The 20,352-nt window shown below is 47.1% G+C and overlaps 1 protein-coding gene across 5 annotated transcripts; it reads left to right on the top strand.

Moving 5' to 3' along the window:
• Positions 1-404: 404 nt before the first annotated feature.
• LOC103629276 (actin-97) lies at positions 405-3,362 on the top strand. Of its 5 annotated transcripts, none has more exons than XM_035959913.1 (6): positions 412-620; positions 901-1,001; positions 1,360-1,429; positions 1,522-1,915; positions 2,259-2,872; positions 2,987-3,362. In XM_035959913.1, the coding sequence occupies exons 3-6, from the start codon at positions 1,370-1,372 to the stop codon at positions 3,050-3,052; spliced, it is 1,134 nt and encodes a 377-aa protein (XP_035815806.1). In that variant the 5' UTR covers positions 412-620; positions 901-1,001; positions 1,360-1,369; the 3' UTR covers positions 3,053-3,362. The 5 variants fall into 5 exon arrangements, with proteins under 5 accessions (XP_020395802.1, XP_035815806.1, XP_020395801.1 ...); XM_020540212.3 differs by lacking the exon at positions 901-1,001 and adding an exon at positions 703-843; XM_008650453.4 differs by having other exon boundaries at positions 507-620; positions 703-1,001.
• The last annotated feature ends 16,990 nt before the right edge of the window (positions 3,363-20,352 follow it).

Here is a 20,352-nt window from a genome sequence, read left to right as displayed (position 1 = left end):
CAAGAACGTTATCAAAAAATAGTGAAATTAAACAATAATTATATCAAAAAATAGTGCAGAGCGAGTACTCGAACCCACGCCACTGCTCCAGAAATTTGAGGCTAATCACTAGACCACATGTACCTTAGTATTTAAAAAAGTGTTTTTTAAGCTGGTGCCCTTAGTAAAATGTACAATAATTATATTTGAATAAATATCTTAATACCTATTTATATGATATATAAAAATCGTAGCAAAGCACGGACAACTAACTAGTATAAGCATAAGAGGTGAAGTTGTTTTGCTTATATATTTAGCATATAAAAAATATTCGTCTCTAAAAATAAAATTCTTTATCGGTCGCAAAATGGTACCACTATACTGCCCAAATTACATTTTATTTGAGTTCAAATTCATTCCTGTTCACATACTCCTTAATTCAAAATTTTCTACTTCGATTTTGAAAGCTGAGCTTTTTTTCTTCTAAAATCTAAGAAAATCGCGAGAAGTCAAGGAGACCGTGCCTACGCTTTTCTTCTCCCTCCATTCATTCACACACCACACCTCCCGAACTCCGAACTACAAGTTTCGCTTCTCGTCGCGACGACTGGGCGAGACCGCCGCCGCCGCCGCCGCCTGAGGTATTGCCACCCCTTCTTTCCCCTCCCTTCCTTTCATGCTGTGCGAAGCTGAGCATCGGAACCCTGACCTAAAGCTATTTAGCGGCGTCGCTCCTCTGCGGGGCGACACGTGCGGAACCAGCGCCGCCGCCGCAAGAGTTGGCCCGCCTCGTTCTTTACAATATCGCCTTCGCCTGAGCACGCGGCCGGAGGCCCGCGTCGGTGCGAGGATGGCGGCGGCGAGGTCTCTCAGCTTTTCTCGCCCGTTCTCTTAAGCGTACTTGCCTCGTGCCTGCGCCAGCTAGGACGGTTCCCTGGAGAAGCTGACATCGTCGTCGCTGTCGCTGGCGGGGAGGTTGTCTGGCCGGACGGGGGCCCCGCGGCGGCGCCGGCCTCGATCTGGTGCGCTATGGCCGGATCCGTGGTGTGTTGTGGTGTGGGTGGAGATTCATTTGTGGGGGCACGGATCCGCCGCGCTCCATGAGTCCGGATCTGCACTCCTTCGAGAGTTTTTTGCAGAAAAATATTGGGTGTACATCCATGTCCCTTTTACTGGATCCGAACCCTGAGTGTGATGTCAGAAACTGTTGTCTTTGTGTTGTCTTTGTGTGAACTTCTCTGTATAAATTGAATTTACTGCTTTCAGTTAGCATGTGTATTCAAATCCAGTCTTCCTTTTCATTCACATGTTGAACTAAAACACTTTCATCACTGGTTGGTATTTGATTCTATCCATATGCCACATTGCCGCTTGCTGCAGTTCTTTAGAAATGGCTGATGGTGAGGACATCCAGCCTCTTGTCTGCGACAATGGCACTGGAATGGTCAAGGTCAGCCCCCCCTCCCCCCTGACCCCCAACTTGATTTGTACAACCTTATTTCCAAGTATGCCACTAATTATGTGTACCTTCTACTCTTCTAGGCTGGTTTTGCTGGCGACGATGCACCAAGGGCTGTTTTCCCTAGTATTGTTGGCCGTCCTCGCCACACTGGTGTTATGGTAGGGATGGGACAGAAGGATGCGTATGTTGGCGACGAGGCACAGTCCAAGAGAGGTATTCTCACGCTCAAGTATCCGATCGAGCATGGTATTGTGAGCAACTGGGATGACATGGAGAAAATCTGGCATCACACTTTCTACAACGAGCTTCGTGTTGCCCCAGAGGAGCACCCTGTGTTGCTCACTGAGGCTCCTTTGAACCCAAAGGCCAACAGGGAGAAGATGACCCAGATTATGTTCGAGACTTTCAATGTTCCTGCCATGTACGTTGCAATTCAAGCAGTGCTGTCACTCTATGCCAGTGGACGTACTACTGGTATGACCTGCTTCTTCCTTTACTTTGGTGTTGATTCAGTATTTCAGTTCTCTGACCAGTCCTAGTAATATCTCTATGGTCTCAATATGCTGTTATTAAGTGTTTATCTGAGGTTATTGTTAAGGTCATATCAAGCCACCAAGTATCTTTATCTTCTATTCTTGCTCATGAGATTGCATAACTCAGATACACTGCATATGTGGTTACCACCTCAGTCTGTGCTGAGATTGCATAGTTCAGTCAAAAATAAGCATAATACATCAATAATAAACAATGGAAGTTAAACATAATTGTTTACATGGTGTGGCTGATGTTTCCGCTTTTTTATTTTCTCAATCTACAGGTATTGTTCTCGACTCTGGTGATGGTGTGAGTCACACTGTGCCCATTTATGAAGGATATGCCCTTCCCCATGCCATTCTTCGTCTGGATCTTGCTGGTCGGGACCTCACAGACTCCCTCATGAAAATTCTCACTGAGAGGGGTTATTCCTTCACAACCTCTGCCGAGCGAGAAATTGTGAGGGACATCAAGGAGAAGCTTGCATATATAGCTCTTGACTATGAGCAAGAGTTGGAGACTGCCAAGAACAGCTCCTCAGTTGAAAAGAGCTATGAGCTGCCTGATGGCCAAGTAATCACCATCGGCGCAGAGAGATTCAGGTGCCCCGAGGTCCTCTTCCAGCCATCCATGATTGGTATGGAGGCTGCTGGAATCCATGAGACAACATACAATTCAATCATGAAGTGTGATGTGGATATCAGGAAGGACCTCTACGGCAACATTGTGCTCAGTGGAGGTTCGACTATGTTCCCCGGTATCGCTGATCGGATGAGCAAGGAGATCACTTCCCTTGCACCAAGCAGCATGAAGATCAAGGTCGTCGCGCCACCTGAGAGGAAGTACAGTGTCTGGATAGGAGGGTCGATCCTAGCCTCGCTCAGCACTTTCCAACAGGTATGGGTTGTTTATATTGCTTTCAGCTGCTGCACTTGATTTCTTTTTAACTCCCAATATGGCTGAAACAAAGTCACGTCTGAATTCTGTTATGCGATGCCATTGATTTACCAGATGTGGATATCAAAGGAGGAGTACGATGAGTCTGGCCCGGCAATTGTTCACAGGAAGTGCTTCTAGGTTTCTGCCAAGTTCGTCAAGTGCTTTTAGGGTTCGCCATGTTCATCATCGCTACCTAGTCTTAAGTTATGCCCCCTTCATTTGCTGAGATATGTGTGGCAGATTTGCATCGTTTTGGTATTTCGTGGCTCCATGTGTGAGCATGCTGTGTCCTATAACCTGGTTTATGAGATGAGTTGTTAAACTTGCTTGGCTTGATTGGTTTTACCTGTAAGAGCTGATAGTTATATAAATTGCTTGTACTTGTTTGCATCCAGAACATCCGTGCAAGTATGAATGGCCCTGTACATGGGCTGGGTTTTCTGGCTTATATATACTATACGGCGTTTGTCAACTGTGATAGGAATGGTGTACAGTGAACCCTAGCTGCTACAGTACCGGGTGAAATAGGAACCCCTAATGAGCCAGGCCTATATACACTCTAACACCATCGCAGTCGAAACACTAGCCATTGTAGGTGTTGAGACTAGATCGAAACTCCGTAAACACCATCGTCGGAAGCCCCTTGGTGAAGATGTCGATGATTTGGGAGGTGGTCGGGCGTGAAGAACGCGAATAGCTCCACAAGCGACCCGTTTGCGGACGAAGTGAAGATCGATCTAGACATGTTTCGAGCGCTGGTGCTGGACGAGGTTGGTGGATAGGTAGACGGCGTTGACATTGTCGTAGAAGACCAGAGTGCTCGTGGTCAGTGGACTGTGGAGCTCTTGGAGCAGCTGACAGAGCCAGGCCACCTCAGCCACGCCGTTGGTCACGACCCGATACTTAGCCTCGACGCTGGAGCGGAAGACGATCGACTGGCGCTTCAACGACCAGGAGACGAGGCTGTCCTCGAGGAACATGACATAGCCCGAGGTGGATCAGCGCGTGTTGGGACAGCCCGCCTAGTCAGCATTGGTGTAGACGCCAAGCTCTGTGGTCGAGGACCGGCACAGAAGAAGCTCGAAGTCAAGGGTGCCACACAAGTACCGCATGATCCGCTTCATCGCGGTGAGGTGCGGTTCCCGAGGGTCGTGCATGTGGAGGCACACCTGCTGGATGGCGTAGGCGATGTCAGGCCTGGTGAAGATGAGGTACTGAAGTGCCCCGACAGTACTTCGGTAGCCAGTCAGATCGAAGACCAAGTGGTCGGCCACGGAGACCTTGCCCTGCGTATCCACCGGGGTCGCACAGGGTTTACACTCGGACATGCTAGCGCGCTCAAGGAGGTCGACGGTGTACTGCCGCTGGTGAAGGAACATGCCTGGGGACGGCGCTCGACGGTGACCCCTAGGAAGTGGTGGAGCGCCCCTAGGTCCTTCATCGCAAACTCCTGCTGTAGGCAGGAGATGACGCGACGCAGGAGCCCAGGAGAGGAGGCGGTGAGCACTATATCATCGACGTAGAGGAGAAGGTAGGCAGTGTCGGGGCCGCGACGGAGGAGAAACAGAGACATGTCTGACTTGGCTTCGACAAAACCCTGCGAACACAAGAAGGTGGCGAAGCGACTGTACCAAGCTCGTGGTGCCTGCTTGAGGCCGTAGAGGGACTTGTTGAGCTTGCAGACTATGTCGGGGTGAGCAGGGTCAACAAACCCAACGGGCTGAGTGTAGTAGATCGTCTCCGTCAGGGTGCCGTGCAAGAAGGCGTTCTTCACGTCGAGCTGGTGGACCGGCCAGTCATGGGACAGAGCGAGAGTCAGGATAGTCCGGACGGTGGCAGACTTAACCACTGGACTGTAAGTCTCGTCGTAGTCTGAAAGTCGCCTAGAGGGGGGGGGGGGTGAATAGGCGAAACCTGAAAATTATAACTCTAAACACAAACTAGATCACTTGATTAGTGATTGGAACAAGATGCACAATTATCGGAGTGTAAAACTAAGTCCCTTGCTTGTAAAGAGTGTTGCTTTCAAAGAATATGGAATTAGCAAATCAATACAACTAATTAGTTTATGGAGTATAGAGCAAGAGGGCTTAGATAAAAGGAGGAATAATGCAATTTCTTTCTTGCAAGGCGTTGCTTCTCTAAATGAGAATTTAACTTAAAGCAACACAAAATAATATTAGCAAAGAATAGTGCAAGAGAACTTAGAGAGAGAAAACAAACGAATCACAAGCAATAAACACAAGAGACACGAGTGATTTGTTTTACCGAGGTTCGATTCTCGAAAACCTAATCCCCGTTGAGGAGTCCACTAAGGGACGGGTCTTTTTCAACCCTTTCCCTCTCTCCACCGATCACCAAGATCGGCGAGCTCTTCTTCTTTACCTTAAGGATCACTAAGACCCCACAAGTACCACCACACTCTTAGGTGTCTCTTGCTAGCTTTACAAGCCTCCAAAACTTTGGAGGAAAATGAATGTGAGTCAAAACTCCACGCTCAAATGATCACAAGATATAGCACACGCTTTCTCTCAATGATTCTCACATGGCACTAGGGCTAAACTCACACGAGTAGCTCTCTTTTGCTTGATCTCCCTTTTGTGGCACTTGTGTTGCTTGTGGTGGCCTAAATCTTGTGTATGAGATAGATCAATGAATGGAAGTGGTTGGGAGGGCTTGGATATGTCAACTATATGACTTGGAATGTTGCTTGGGCTCCCACACCTTGAGGGCTTGTTCGGTTCTACCCCAATCCATATGGATTGAGGGGGATTGAGGGGGTTTCAATCCCTAATAAGTCAAAATCCCTCTCAATGCCCTCCAATCCATATGGATTGAAAATAACCGAACAAGCCCTGAAGTGGCCGGTTGGGGTGGTATTTATAGCCACCAACCATCTTGTAGCCATTGGGGAAGGCTGCTGGCGATTGGCGCACCGGACAGTCCGGTGCGCCACCGAACACTGTCCGGTGCGCCGCCACGTCACCCAACCGTTAGGGTTAGGAGCTGGTCGACCGTTGGAGGCTTTATCCTCATGTGGCACCGGACAGTCCGGTGCCGCACCGGACATGTACTGTTCACTGTCCGGTGTGCCTCTGACACTGCGCTCTGACTGTGCCGCGCACTGTTCCTCGCATCAGGTACTTTTGCAGTCGACGGTTGCGCGAAGTAGCCGTTGCTCCGGTGGCACACCGGACAGTCCGGTGATTTTTAGCGGAGTGCGCCTGCTGAAACCCGAGAGTGGCTTGTTGGACTCTATACGGTCCTGGTGCACCGGACACTGTCCGGTGGCACACCGGACAGTCCGCTGCGCCAGACCAGAGCACACTCGGTTTCTTTGCTTCTTTGATTTTGAACCCTAACTTTGATCTTTTATTGGTTTGTGTTGAACCTTTATGCACCTGTAGAACATATATTCTAGAGCAAACTAGTTAGTCCAATTATTTGTGTTGGGCATTCAACCACCAAAATTAATTGTGGAAAAGGTCTAACCCTATTTCCCTTTTAATCTCCCCCTTTTGGTGATTGATGCCAACACAAACCAAAGCAAATATATAAGTGCAGAAATTAAACTAGTTTGCATAAGGTAAGTGCATAGGTTACTTGGAATTAAACCAATTTATAATCTTACTAGATATGCATGGATTGCTTTCTTTTATTTAATATTTTGGACCACGTTTGCACTACTTGTTTTGTTTTGCAAATTCTTTTGCAAAATCTTTTCAAAGTCTTTTTGCAAATAGTCAAAAGCATATGAGTAAGATTGCAAGAAGCATTTTCAAGATGTGAAATTTTCTCCCCCTGTTTCAAATGCTTTTCCTTTGACTAAACAAAACTCCTCCTGAATGAAATTCTCCTCTTAGTGTTCAAGAGAGTTTTACTAATTTTTGTAAATACCAATTGAAAAAGATCAAATACATTTAGATACCAATTTGAAAAATTCTTGAAAATTTTGACATTGGTGGTGGTGCGATCCTTTTGCTTTGGGCTTATTACTTTATTCCCCTTTAGCATTAATCGCCAAAAATGGAGACTTTGGAGAGCCCTAATTACTTTCTCCCCCATTGGTACAAGTAAATATGAGTGAAAGATTATACCAATTTTGAGAGATGGCGGAATACCGGCAAAGGATAGATAATACACGAAGGTGTAGAGTGGAAGCGATGTCTTTGCCGAATACTCCATTCCCCTTTCAATCTAAGACTTAATACATGAGATACTCATGGAAACATATTAGTCTTAGCCTTGGCACAAGAGAAATAAGAAATATGCAAATGTACCAAATGAAAGAGATATGATTAAAAGATATGTCAATTTGGCTTTATCATAGTTCTATAAAATATAGATTGCCCCCCCTAAATATGTGCCTTGAGAAGAATACATATTTTGGCCTTAAATGCCAAGTGCACATAATTAGGTTAATGAGAACATCTATATCATAGAAAATGTGAAGTGCAATGTGTCATAATATAAGTGTGATGATCACGACAGACTATGCACTTATGAAAGCATGTTATAAACATCTTAAGTATTTACCCTTAAGGATTTCAAAGAGGCTTAAGGAACCTCCACCTTTGGAACAAAGGTAGCTTATCCTCATTACAAGGTTAAGCTTTAAGCTCTTTGACAATAAAATTCCTTCACCTAGTTTTAACAAAAAATGCATTAATGCAGGAATGAAATTTTTGAGAGGTTAAACTAGGTATGAAGCAGGGATAATGCATAGACATGCTTTCTCTTCCTTTTATACAAGATATGCAAAGAATGTATAGGAAGATTTAGGTACATGTGTAAATGAGAGGAAGTAGTTTACCCTTATGTACCTTCATATAGAGATGCTCTCTTCATTGTGTTTTGTCCTTAGTCTTGGTTACTTAAGACCTATATTCAAGACAATGTATGGAAATATTTTGCACAAGAGAGAGTTCTACAACTAGTGATGCTTTTCTAAGTTATAGCTATCATATATCAAGTAGATCACAAATTGCATAAATTTATCCCGAATTCTCCTTTTAACTTAGTGCATATCAAGAGAGATATTGATTGATAGTATATGAGGCACTAAGCAACATAAGTGTCAATTGAAGTTATTCAATGAATAAGAAATGCGATCAAAATAATAACATAAGAATATCAAATAAGCTTAAAATAGGAGAATCCAGTAAATATGCTACTTTAACAATAAAAGCTACAATCCTTGATAAAAGTGATATTACTTTACCAAATTGGATTAAATTGAAGCAGCATACTTCATGAGAAACTTATTCTCATACATAAGACTTTATGAGATTACTAAGAGAAAATGTTAGTCTCAATATGATCAAGATATAGAAATGGAGCTCCCCTAAAGGTATGCATCAAGAATTTGAATGCACTTCTCTTTTAACGAAAAATAGGGGAATTCTATGAACATCTTGATCAAGGCATGTAATATTTCCAATAATCAACTTATGCCTGGTATTCTCAACAATCAAAAGGTTTAGAATACTTACAACCACACCATTGACCATTTGAAGATCTTACTGTCCAAGTAGGTGTTGTTGTTCTTGATATCTTCCTTTTGAGTGTCCTCCCTTTGTAGTTGTCTCTTTTTCTTTTCAAACTTATTGAAAATACTCAAGAAAGATATTAGCAGCACAGTGGAGCATATGATGAATGATGATTTCTTTTAGATAAGAAATATAAACAATTCATCATCCACAAATCACACAAATATGAAGTAAAATCCTTAATATTAGTGCACATCATTAGAAAGGAGGAATATGCACCTTTTAACATTTCTAATCAATCATAGGAAATTTACTTCTTCATATTGAATTTATTAACATAACTTAGGAGCATATCAATATGAGAACATATATAGCAAAGATATGAGTTAGATTCTAATAGACTAGTGCACATATGAAAGCAAGATTGTATGCACTTTTAGCCATCTTGAGTTAACTAATGAATCTAATCTTTACACTGGTAGATTAAGATAATTTATAATAAATATCAATTGAATGGGAACTATTATTGATTGAGAAGATGAGTTCCCATACCTTTGCTTTTACCTTTCTTCCTTTAGGTGAAGGGCAACCCTTGAGGCTTATGTCTTTTAATAAATTGAACATGCACTTACTCTCTTGTATATTTTCACAAATATGCTCAAGAGATATGTCATTAGTAACACAAGCACTAGTTTCCCTTTTTGTAATCATTTTCGAGAAGGAATGAAAAGTGGATTACCAAAGCATGGAAACTTCATAACATGAACTAGATTATCCCATATATGATGTTATGCTCAATTTTAACTCATAAAACAAGCATAAACAATTTCTTAAGATTATAGAACAAATCTAATTCATAACATGGAGAGCGATGAATGTAGAAGAATCATATCCAATTTAACCAAGAAGAAATACATCATAAATCATTGGATTGATTTTTATTTTCATGTTAGATTACGCATTTCCATAGAGAAACTTATTCTCTATATGTGAGACTACTTAGGTCAAATAGACAAAAACAAGAGTCTCACAATTCTAGTCATAAAGAGATATTCCCTTTATAAGTGTCCTAAGGATTTGAATTTCCTATATGACACCTTATTCTTTTAAGAGCATGGAATATGTCTCTATGTCTAGAACATGGCAACAATAGGATAGTTAATGTAAAACATGCCATGAGATACTTACTGTAACGCCTCGAATTTTGGAGTTGAATTTTTTCTTTTCTTCACTCACCAAATTCGGGCGTTACCTTTTCCTTTTTCCTTTTCTCCTCGCTAAGCCTTGATCTTTTCCAAAGTTATAGCGAGATTCGGCTTGAGATCTCATGTAAAGTAAACCCTAGAAAATACTTTCTTTTGTTTGTTGCACCATGCCGAACCATGCATTTGTTTTGATTGAGTGAAACTGTGAAAGCATTCATCTAGAAAATAGATTTTAAAAAGGAAAACCTTTTCTTTTTCTTTTTTTCCCCTCCTCCCCTTGCGGCTCGGCCAGGCGCGCGGCCTAGCCAGGCGCGCGGCCCAGCCAGGCGCGCGGCCTAGCCAGGCGCGCGGCCTAGCCAGGCGCGCGGCCTAGCCAGGCGCGCGGCCCAGCCAGGCGCGTGGCCCAGCCGTGTCAGCCGCCCCCCCTTTTCCCCTTCGTGGGCTGGCTCAGCGGCCCAGCTCGCCCCCTCCCCCGCGCGGTCCAGCCGTGGGCCCAGCTCGCCCCCTCCCCTCGGCGGCCCAGCTTCCCCCTTGCTCCCCCGCACGTGGAACGCGTGGCGGTTGGAACCACCGCCGCCTTCCCCCCGTGGGCCCCGCCTGTCATCCCTCTCCCCTCCCCAAAAACTCTCTCTCTCTCCCTCGCGCACGATCCCCACCCCCGCCTACGCAGCCCCCTGCCCGACCGGCGCCGCCCCTCCCCGCGTGGTAAGCCCCTCCCCCTCTCATCCACGTCTTCCCCCTCCCCTCCCCGGCTTGGGCGCGCCCCGACCATGGCGGCTTGCCCGCGGCCCGGTGTCCCGCCCCGGCTCGACGCCCCCGCCCCTCCCCGCGCGGCGTGGCCCAACGTCCCGCCCCGGCTCGGCGCGGCCCTCCTCCCTCCCTCCTTCTCCTGCCCGCGCAGCCCCCTACCCGCCCTCGGCGCGCGGCCTCGCGCCCGCGCGGTCCGGCCTTGGCGGCTCGCCGGCGCGGCGGCTCCAACCTCGGCGTGGCCGGCCATGGCGCCACCCGGCCCGGCCCTGGTGCCCCTCGGCGCGGCCCCGGCGCGCTCCCCTTCCCCGTCACGGCCCCCTCCCTCCCCTGCCCGGCGCGGCGGCGCGCCCGCGCGGCCCCGCCCTGGCCGCTCGGCCGCCGTCCCCGACGTGCGCGAGCGCCCCAGCCCCTCCCTGCGGCGGCGCGACGTGCCCCGCCCTCGCTCGACGCGCTCCCCCGCCCCGGCACGGTGCTCTCCTGCGGCGCGGCGTGCCCCGCCGTGCTTGGTGCGCTCCCCTGCCCCGGCGTGGCGCCCTCCCGCGGCGCGGCGTGCCCCGCCCCATCCGGCGCGCTCCCCTGCCCCGTCCCTGGCGCGCTCGCCGGCGCGGCCCAGCCCCGTCCCCCTGCCCCGGCCATGGTGGCCCGACCACGCCGGCCATGGTGCGTGTCCAAGGCGCGGCCCCGGCAGCCTGCCCGCCTCGGCGTGCCTCGCCCCTGCCCGGCGCGGCCACGGTGTGTCGGCCTGGCGCGGCCTTGAGCTCGGCTAGCGCGCGGCCCCACGCGGTCGGCCTCGACATGGCCTCGTTGCCGCTCGAGGCGCGTGCGCAGCTCGGCCCCGACGTGTGCGTGGCTCGTTCGCGGCACGTTAGCGTGTCTTTGCGCGCGCACGTGCTCGCGTGGTGCGCACGGTGCTTTGGCACGGCTCGCCGTGCCCTCGGTGTGCCTGTCTAGCCCCCTCGTGTACTTCATGCGTAGTGATCGCTTTATTTATATCAATAAACGGAACTCAATTTAGAAATTTGTTACATTAATTATTTCATGTAGCTAATCTTGGACCTCGTTTAATGTTGATCAATTGAAAATAGTTATAATTATATTAGTGCATGTGGCTAATACTTGTTAGTGTAACTCAATGGAATTAGATCACGTAATGATTAGTTATGCATCTACCCATAATACGCTTCGAGTATAGCTTTAACCACTGCGAGACCTTCTTTCTTCTTTTTCTAGCCATGGCGAATGCAATATCGTATGTCATACTCTATGCATATTCAATCTATCTGTTCTCTTGTATGGTGTACTGTTTATTTCCTAATTCGAATGGATGGATGTATGTATGTTTGCGTTCGCATAGAGAACGATCTGGTTGAGGAGCCCGAAGAACTCGCAGGAGAAGCCCCTGAGCAGCAGTCGGTTGGTGGAGGCAAGTGTCCCTTGACCTATCTCTGTCCTATACATTCTTAAATTCACCTCCCACATTACACATTTATACCTAAGGATTGACTAGCTTTTGTTATCCATGTCCTTGTGTACCTATTTGGGTTGGATTATTATTGTTTAGCTTTATGCTATTGCTCAACTCTAATCAATGAACATGATGAGAATTATCAATGATACACTATTTTCCCTTCCTTTATTATGATGTTATACTTGTGGCATTCAAGGGGGCTCGAGCGGTTTCTCGAGTGCCTCTCCGTAAGGACCTGTTTGTTGGATGACCGCCCGGGAAAACAGTGCAACCATGAGGGTGGAATGGGATGCCCTTAGCTGAATAATTAGAGGAACCAGGGTGTAGTTTGCTTAGCCGTCGTGCCGTCAATGGGGCTCGGTGTATGCGGCTCGCTCTGCCAAGTTGGTTCACCCCTTGGGGAGGAGTGCGGTGCATTTAGGAAACCTAATGGGCGGCTACAGCCAAGGGGAATCTTTGTAAAGGCTACGTAGTGATGCCCTGCTGGGTCACCTTGGTAGTGACCAATGGAGAGTCATGATCTCCGGGCAGAAAGGGAATCACGGCTTGTGGGTAAAGTGCACAACCTATACAGAGTGTTTGAAAACTGATATATCAGCCGTGCTCGCGGTTATGAGCGGCCAAGGGAGCTCCAATGATTAGTGGTACTTGATCAGAGACGTTCGGATTACAGGTGGCAATGAGATTGATGGTTCTTGGTATTGACTCTGGTAATGGTAAGTGGTACTCTTTCCGTTTGGAAAGGAGTACGTTTGGGTTAATAACGTGGGTTAATTCTAAAACCTGGCCTTCTCTACTAGTAATAAGAATATGACCAACTAAAAGCAACTGCTTGACTTACCCCCACATAAAGCTAGTCCACTACGGCCAAACAGGATACTTGCTGAGTATGTTGATGTGTACTCACCCTTGCTCTACACACCAAACCCCCCCTCCCTAGGTTGTCAGCATTGCAACCACTGCTCAGGAGAAGATGAAGCCGTGGAAGGAGACTTCCAGGAGTTCCGAGACTACGACGAGTTCTAGGCGTGGGTTAATGGCAACCCCCCAGTCGGCTGCCTGTGAAGGCCACGTTTATCTACGTTTCTTTTCCGCACTTTGATTATTGTCAAGACTATGTGAATGTCTCAGACATATGATGTAATCGACTATTATTTCCCTTTTTAATACTATTTGAGCACTGTGTGATGATGTCCATGTTATGTAACTTCTGTGTACGTGAATTGCTAATCCTGGCACGTACATGGTTCACATTCGGTTTGCCTTCTAAAACCAGGTGTGACATAAGTGGTATCAAAGCCATGTTGACTGTAGGACCGCTAACCTAGAGTAGAATGGTCGTTCTATGGATTATAGACCTCTGTCCCTGCCTTGACTTCGGTATCCCTTCAAAAGTTGGTCGTATCGACCAAACCTATGTTCTACTATATATTATACCTTGCTGAAAATTGTGTTTTATTCTAATCCTTCATTTATTTATGGTTCATTACTTGATGGTCATACTAGTTCTGTTCTCACTCTTATGCTTGCGGTGTCTTTTGTAGATGGCTCGTCTTAGACACACTGCATGGAAGTCTGTCATCCCCTTCTTACCCTCCCGTCTTGCGGAGCGTCCGCTTCGCCGTCCCGTGACCGGTCAGTCCAGCCACTTGGAGAGGCTGCACCACCGCATGCATGAGGAGCAGGAGTGTCGACGACAGGAGAAGCATGGCTCTTCTTTCTCGCTCCAGCAGGAGATAGAGTCTGTGAGGAGCTGCTCCCCTGTGCTCCCCCTGGAGGCGCCCCCTGCACCACCACTGAGCGCCCCAGCCGCTGGAGTAGCTGCTGGAGGAGACCCATACGATGGAGGTGGCAACAGTAGCTCGAGCCATGACACCGACTTTTCTGCTGACCAGGAGCCAGAAGGATGGGTTGCTCGACCCATCACTCGCGACGCTGCTCGCGGGTGCCACTTCCACGATGTGCTCGACACCCTGCTACGTCGGGCACTTGACCGGCGTACTTGGTCTATCGAGTATCGCTATGTGGTCTTCCAGCACAGTCGTGGGGTCTACCCGGACCGCTGGGAGGCGACCTGCTTGGTGCGCCGTCCGGAGAACAGTCTCTAGGTGCTGAGGTCTGCTCAGAGCACCATTCTATCTCTAAGCGGCACTCAGCTGAGGCGGCCATGCAAGATGCCGCACGGCGTGCGCTTTCACACTACTGCTCGGTTCTCAGCGAGGTAGCTGACGGTCTCAACCTGAAGTATTACCCCCACCGTCCATCTAGCAGCACAGGAGGCGTGATTGTCTCACCCGTTGGTGAGGACAATCCTAGGTTGAGCAGCACAGTCAACCTAGCCGCTGTGCTAAACACGGAGCTGGACCATGCATTAGACGAGTTGAGTAGGGCTCGTGCTGAGATCGCCCAGTTGCGGGCTGAGCGCGCGGAGCATCGTCACCTGGATGATGGTTCCCCCGCTCCCGTAGGGACTCAGCACCCGTACCGCTCACCTCGGCGTAGACACCCGTCTTATGGCAACCCCGACTGCAAGACCAAGATAGATTTAGAACCATAGATCGTCAGAGTCGGATGTTGTAATTAATACGAAAATATATATACATAGAAGCTATAGTCTTAGCGTTAGTCTTGCTTTTAGTTAGTCTTAGTTAGACAGGGTAGTTTGCTTATCCTGTGCATTTATGTTTGTCATGATGAACTATGTTTGATTTGGATCTTTGTAATGACTGTCACCAGAGTGTGGGTATCCCCTGCATTTTGGTTTATCTGTTATATGTTAATGAAGTTAGTTATCTAGTTGGGAAGCCTTTCATTCCACTTTCCTATTTATCTGAGAAGCTGTGTTGGTCTGTGTTGGGGATCAGTGAAGATGCTCATCTGTTCAGTGTTGTGGAGAATTCTATACTCTTTTCTTATGCTGCAAGATTTGCTAGATCAGTTCTGATGTGTGGTTGCATTCTGCAGATGTCAGAAAACAGGCGCAGAGGAGGAAGGCGTGCTCAGCAGGAGCAAGCAGCTCAACAGGATGAGGTAACCAGCAACAGCAACTGCCGCCCTCGCCCTCGATGTCCATCGAGCAGATGTTCCTAATGCAGACTCAGGCAGTTCAAGCCATCGGTCAGACTCTGACCGCCATGCAGCAACAGCAGCAGCCACCACCCCAGCCTCAAATGCCTCAGATGCCTAGGGACAAGCGTGCTGAATTCATGAGAGGTCATCCCCCAACGTTTGCTCACTCTTCTGACCCCATGGATGCTGAAGACTGGCTGCACACCATAGAGCGGGAGTTGCATACCGCTCAGTGTGATGACAGGGAGAAAGTCTTGTATGGTCCTCGTCTGTTGAGAGGAGTAGCCCAGTCATGGTGGGAGTCTTATCTTGCCACCCATGCCAACCCCGACACCATCATCTGGGAAGAGTTTAGAGGTAGCTTTCGTCAGTACCATGTTCCTGCAGGTCTGATGACAGTGAAAAAGGAGGAGTTCCTGTCACTTAAGCAAGGGTCATCATCTGTCAGTGAGTACTGGGACAGGTTCGTGCAGTTGTCTCGCTATGCTCCTGAAGATGTCAACACCGACGCCAAGAGACAGTATCGTTTCCTAAGAGGCTTGGTTGACCCTCTGCAGTATCAGCTGATGAATCATACCTTTCCGACATTCCAGCACCTGATTGACAGAGCAATCATGACAGAGAGGAAGCGTAAGGAGATGGAGGATCGCAAGCGCAAGATCAGTGGACCCCAGCCTAGAAGCAGCAATCGCCCTCGTTTCTCAGGCAATCAACCTCAGCAGTTTAGGCAGAACCAGCGTCCACCCCAGCATCAGCAGTTTCAAAGGCAGTATCCTTAGCATCAGCATCAGAATCGCCAGAACAATCAGTCAGGAGGAGACCAGTTCCAGAGGCAGAATCAGCAGCACCTCGTCTTCCTGCCCCAGCAACTCAACAGAACAATCAAGCAGCACCAGTTCAGGGTGGAAACATAGCATGTTTCCACTGTGGAGAGCAAGGCTATTGGGTGATGCAATATCCGAAGAAGGCAGCCCAGCAGCAGTCAGACCCCAATGCCCTAGCAAAGCAGAATGTGCCTCAGCCAGGATCAGGCAACCGCCCTTAGCCGCGCTATAATCAGGGGAGACTGAATCACTTGGAGGCTGAAGCAGTTCAGGAGACCCCCGGCATGATAGTAGGTATGTTTCTAGTCGACTCCCATATTGCAAAAGTGTTATTTGATACTAGAGCAACACATTCATTCATTACTGCATCATGGGTAGAAGCACATAATCTTCCAATAACTACCAGGTCAACCCCCATTCAAATTGACTCAGCCGGTGGTAGAATTCGAGCCGATAGCATTTGTTTGAATGTATGTGTGGAAATAAGGGGGACAACGTTTCCCGCTAATCTCATAGTAATGGGTACTCAGGGAATAGATGTCATCCTAGGGATGAATTGGCTAGATAAGTATCAGGCAGTTATCAGTTGTGATAAGAGGACCATCAAGTTGATGTCCCCACTAGGAGAGGAAGTGGTGACCGAGTTAGTCTCGCCTGAGCTGAAGAAAGGAAGTTGTTATCAGATGGCTGTTGATAGCAGTGAAGCAGACCCAATTGAGAGTATCAAGGTTGTGTCTGAGTTCCCAGATGTGTTTCCAAAGGACTTACCAGGTATGCCACCTGAGCGAAAAGTTGAATTTGCCATAGAGCTTCTTCTTGGAACCGCCCCTATCTTTAAGAGAGCTTATAGAATATCCGGACCAGAATTGGTTGTGCTTAAGAAGCAGATTGATGAGTTGTCAGAGAAAGGATACATCCAGCCAAGCACCTCGCCTTGGGCCGCCCCTGTCTTATTCGTGGAAAAGAAAAATGGCACCAAAAGGATGTGTATCGATTATCGAGCTCTGAATGAGGTCACCATCAAGAACAAGTACCCCTTGCCCAGAATAGAAGATCTGTTCGACCAGTTGAGAGGAGCCAGTGTGTTCTCCAAGATAGATCTGAGGTCAGGTTATCACCAGCTCAGGATTCGACCTTCAGATATTCCGAAGACGGCATTCATTACCAATTATGGGTTGTATGAGTTCACTGTGATGTCTTTCAGCCTAACCAATGCACCGGCCTTCTTCATGAATCTGATGAACAGTGTATTCATGGATTATCTTGATAAGTTTGTGGTGGTATTTATTGATGACATTCTGATATATTCTCAAAACGAAGAAGAGCATGCAGATCATTTGAGGATGGTATTGCAGAGATTGCGAGAGCACCAGTTGTATGCAAAGTTGAGCAAGTGCGAGTTTGTAACACCCCAGGTGTTACTTAGGGTTTTCACTCAAGACTACACAAGTAAGCCCATCATCACATGTGACTTAAGTTGGGAAAAGTACACCAAAGTTGGAACTCAAGATCCTAAGTAAGTGCAACCCACCTTAGAAGTCATACCTTGGCTTGTTATGCACATATAATGGGAAGAATTGCCCAAACCCTAATTCAAACCCCTTTGGACAAGTGGAGCACTAGAAATAAGCATGAATAAAAGGGTATGAAAACCACATGATCATGACTTGGGCCAATTATAAAAGATGTAGTACACTTAATACCCTACAAATGATAGTAAGAAAGTGACCCCAAAAAGTATCCAGAAAAACCCCAAAAGATTCACCAAAGGGGTGAGCACAAAAGAAAAATCAGAATTCTTCTAAGTCCAAAACCACCCCCTTTCCAAAGATCAAACATGTTCACCTTGATCCCAAACTTAAAACCAATTGGCTCCATAGTCAAAGTGGCGCCAAAATACCTCTAGAACACCCTAGAGAAGTTTGAACCAAACCCAAAGTCGTTTGACATGACTTGGCACAAGTTTTGTCTCGGTTTGGACAGCTAGGGCAGAGACAACTTCCCCCCATATCTCTCTAACCCGACCACATCTCCCCTTGGAACTCACATGAACTAGGTAGCCCTAGGTGCAGAGAAGAGATCTCTCACAGGTCTTAGGGCAAGATTCGCACGTTTTGGCCGCTCAGCAGAGGGTAGAACACGAACAGAAGCAAAGAGCCACGTGTTCGACGCGCTCTGAGCTCGCCAGAGCTCGCCCGCACGCGCCCCCGCGTGCCCCGCGTCGCGCCAAAGCCGAGCCGGCGCCGTTGCCCGCGCCCGCGCCTATAAATCCCCCATAGACGTCGACCGTACTCCTCCGCGCACGCTCGACCTCACCGGAGCCAGAGATCACCGGCGTTTGCCCTGCAAACGACGTGCCCGTGGCCACCCGATCCCCCGCCAACGTAGACCGGCCTGCAGAGCCCTTCCCAGCCACGCCCGACCCTCGGAAGAGACCGTGCATGCCTCGGTGAAGCTCCCCGAGCAAGGAATCGGACTTTGCCTCGCCGGAGAAACCAGTCCACGGTCGCCGGACTTCACCCGACCGCCGGTGAACGTAGACCGGGTAAGTCTCTGCACCATTTTCCGATTCCCTGCACACCTAGCCTCTACGTCATCTCGTGGAGTTCATCGTGCCATTTAATTAGACTAGATCGCCGTGGTTAGGCCGGAACACTCGCCGCCGACGAGTTCACCCGCCTGCGCACGTGGACCGGTCGATTCCGGCCACCACCGCCGTCAAGCCGTACCTCGCTGTGACCGCCAGGACCTCCCGAAGCCAACCCCGCCCCTCGCCGGACCTCTCTCGCCGCCGGTAACCCGCGCCGCCCTTTTCCTTTCCACGGTTACTATTTACATAAGGAGAGGGACCTCGGGGGAGAAGAAGAAAAGGGCAGGGGGTTTTGTGCGCTGTCAGTGACTCAAGGGAATAGTGGCGCAGGGGTAGAAATGAGTGGATTGATTTAGAAAGAACCCAGGGTCTTCGGTGCAAAGTAGTTTTCCAGGAAACCTTTTAAAATATTCTGATTTAAATCCAAACAGAACTTGAAAAATTCATAACTTCAATTTGGGTTACCCAAATCGAGTCAAACCAATTTTGCCAGATCCTAAATAATGTAAACTACTTAGAAATAATATAAAACCCCTAAGTGTTATAGAAAACTTTAAAGTTTTGATTTAAATGATTAACTGGTCAAAAGCTAAAAGAAATAAGGAAAAATAGCTACACTATTTGACTGGGGTCAAGAAAATTTAGAGAGGTACTTAATCATTTCCTAACCTGTTTAAAAATAATAAACCCCTCTGCACACCCCATTAAGATAGAATTTTCCATTTAAAACACTTTTTGCTTAAAGCTAGAGAAAATATTAAAGGTAGTTTAAAATAAGAACCAGGGAACACCCACATTTTTGTTAGTTTACTTATTCAGTGTAGTTCACTAGAAAAATTTATTATACCCTTGTTTAGTGCAAAAGAAAGGAGATACTTTTTAAATTAGAAAAACAAGGAAACCTTAGAAAAACTCTAGAAAAATAACCCCAAAAAGAAAACACCCCAAACCTTGGGATAACTAATGTTTTGTTATTATGAACATAGGAAAAATATGAAATCTGTTGTTTGATATTTTTCAAATAAAAAGTTAGTTATAAGCACCTTTTTGGCATAAAACTTTAGAAATTCACAACTAAATATCCACTGGGCCCTTTTCTATGATTTTTAACACAGAGGCCTAATATCACCTATGTATCTGGACAAAAATAAAATTTGGTGCAGAAACCTCATTTAAATTACAGCTATAGTGTAAAATGCCCTTTTAAAAACTTATCTTTGTTAATTTTGCATAAGTAGTATCTGAATTAGTATCCACCTCAAACTTGTAGGACAGATTACAGTGACAACTAGTGACCCACTGTAATTTTTGCAGAATTTTTAGAAAAAGTTAAATCACTGTTGTAGTTCAAACCCACACTAGAATTCATAAGTAGAAAATGAGAAAGGGGAATTAATAGTGGAGACTAATGTCACCCTAACCCAACCAGCAAAACCCCTTAAATGCCTACTAAAACATCTAAGTTTCAATCCACTATGCTTATCCCTAGGCAAAACCCAAACCTAAAGTTGATAAGCATAAACCACTAAGAGCCACGTATAACCAGGAAACCCTAAGTTACTAACTAACTTAGTTTTTCTTCACTTAGCATAATGATTATTAAATCCTGCATAATCATAGCATACATAATCTTATTCATTGCATTCGATAGATTGCAACCTCGCTGACGGAGAGTACGTCCTCGTGCCGGAGCAAGGAGTTGCTCAGGAGGTAGCCCCGGATCCAGCACCAGAGCCTGCCCCAGAGGATCTGCCTGCCCCAGCTTTGGAAGGCAAGCCCCGGTTTTATGCATAACCTGTTACTATGCTATTTTACTACACTTAATGATTGTAGGATTGAATGTGCACTTAAGTGTAGGAGTTGTTTGAAACCCTAGTTGCATGATCTCAGGAATCCTATTGAGATGAATACTAGTATGCTAGGTCGAGTAGCTGCTTTACTAATTAGGGATCTCGGTAGAAGTCGAGTGATTTTTCTAGCACTCGCGCGAGGTCAGGAATTGGTTGTATCCATTTTTGATATCGTAATGATGATGGTCTGTGG

This window comes from Zea mays, chromosome 6, assembly GCF_902167145.1.
Source record: "Zea mays cultivar B73 chromosome 6, Zm-B73-REFERENCE-NAM-5.0, whole genome shotgun sequence".
Taxonomy (NCBI): Eukaryota; Viridiplantae; Streptophyta; class Magnoliopsida; order Poales; family Poaceae; genus Zea; species Zea mays.
Note: the sequence above shows the minus strand (reverse complement) of the source record. Positions and strands in the feature narration are given on the sequence as shown.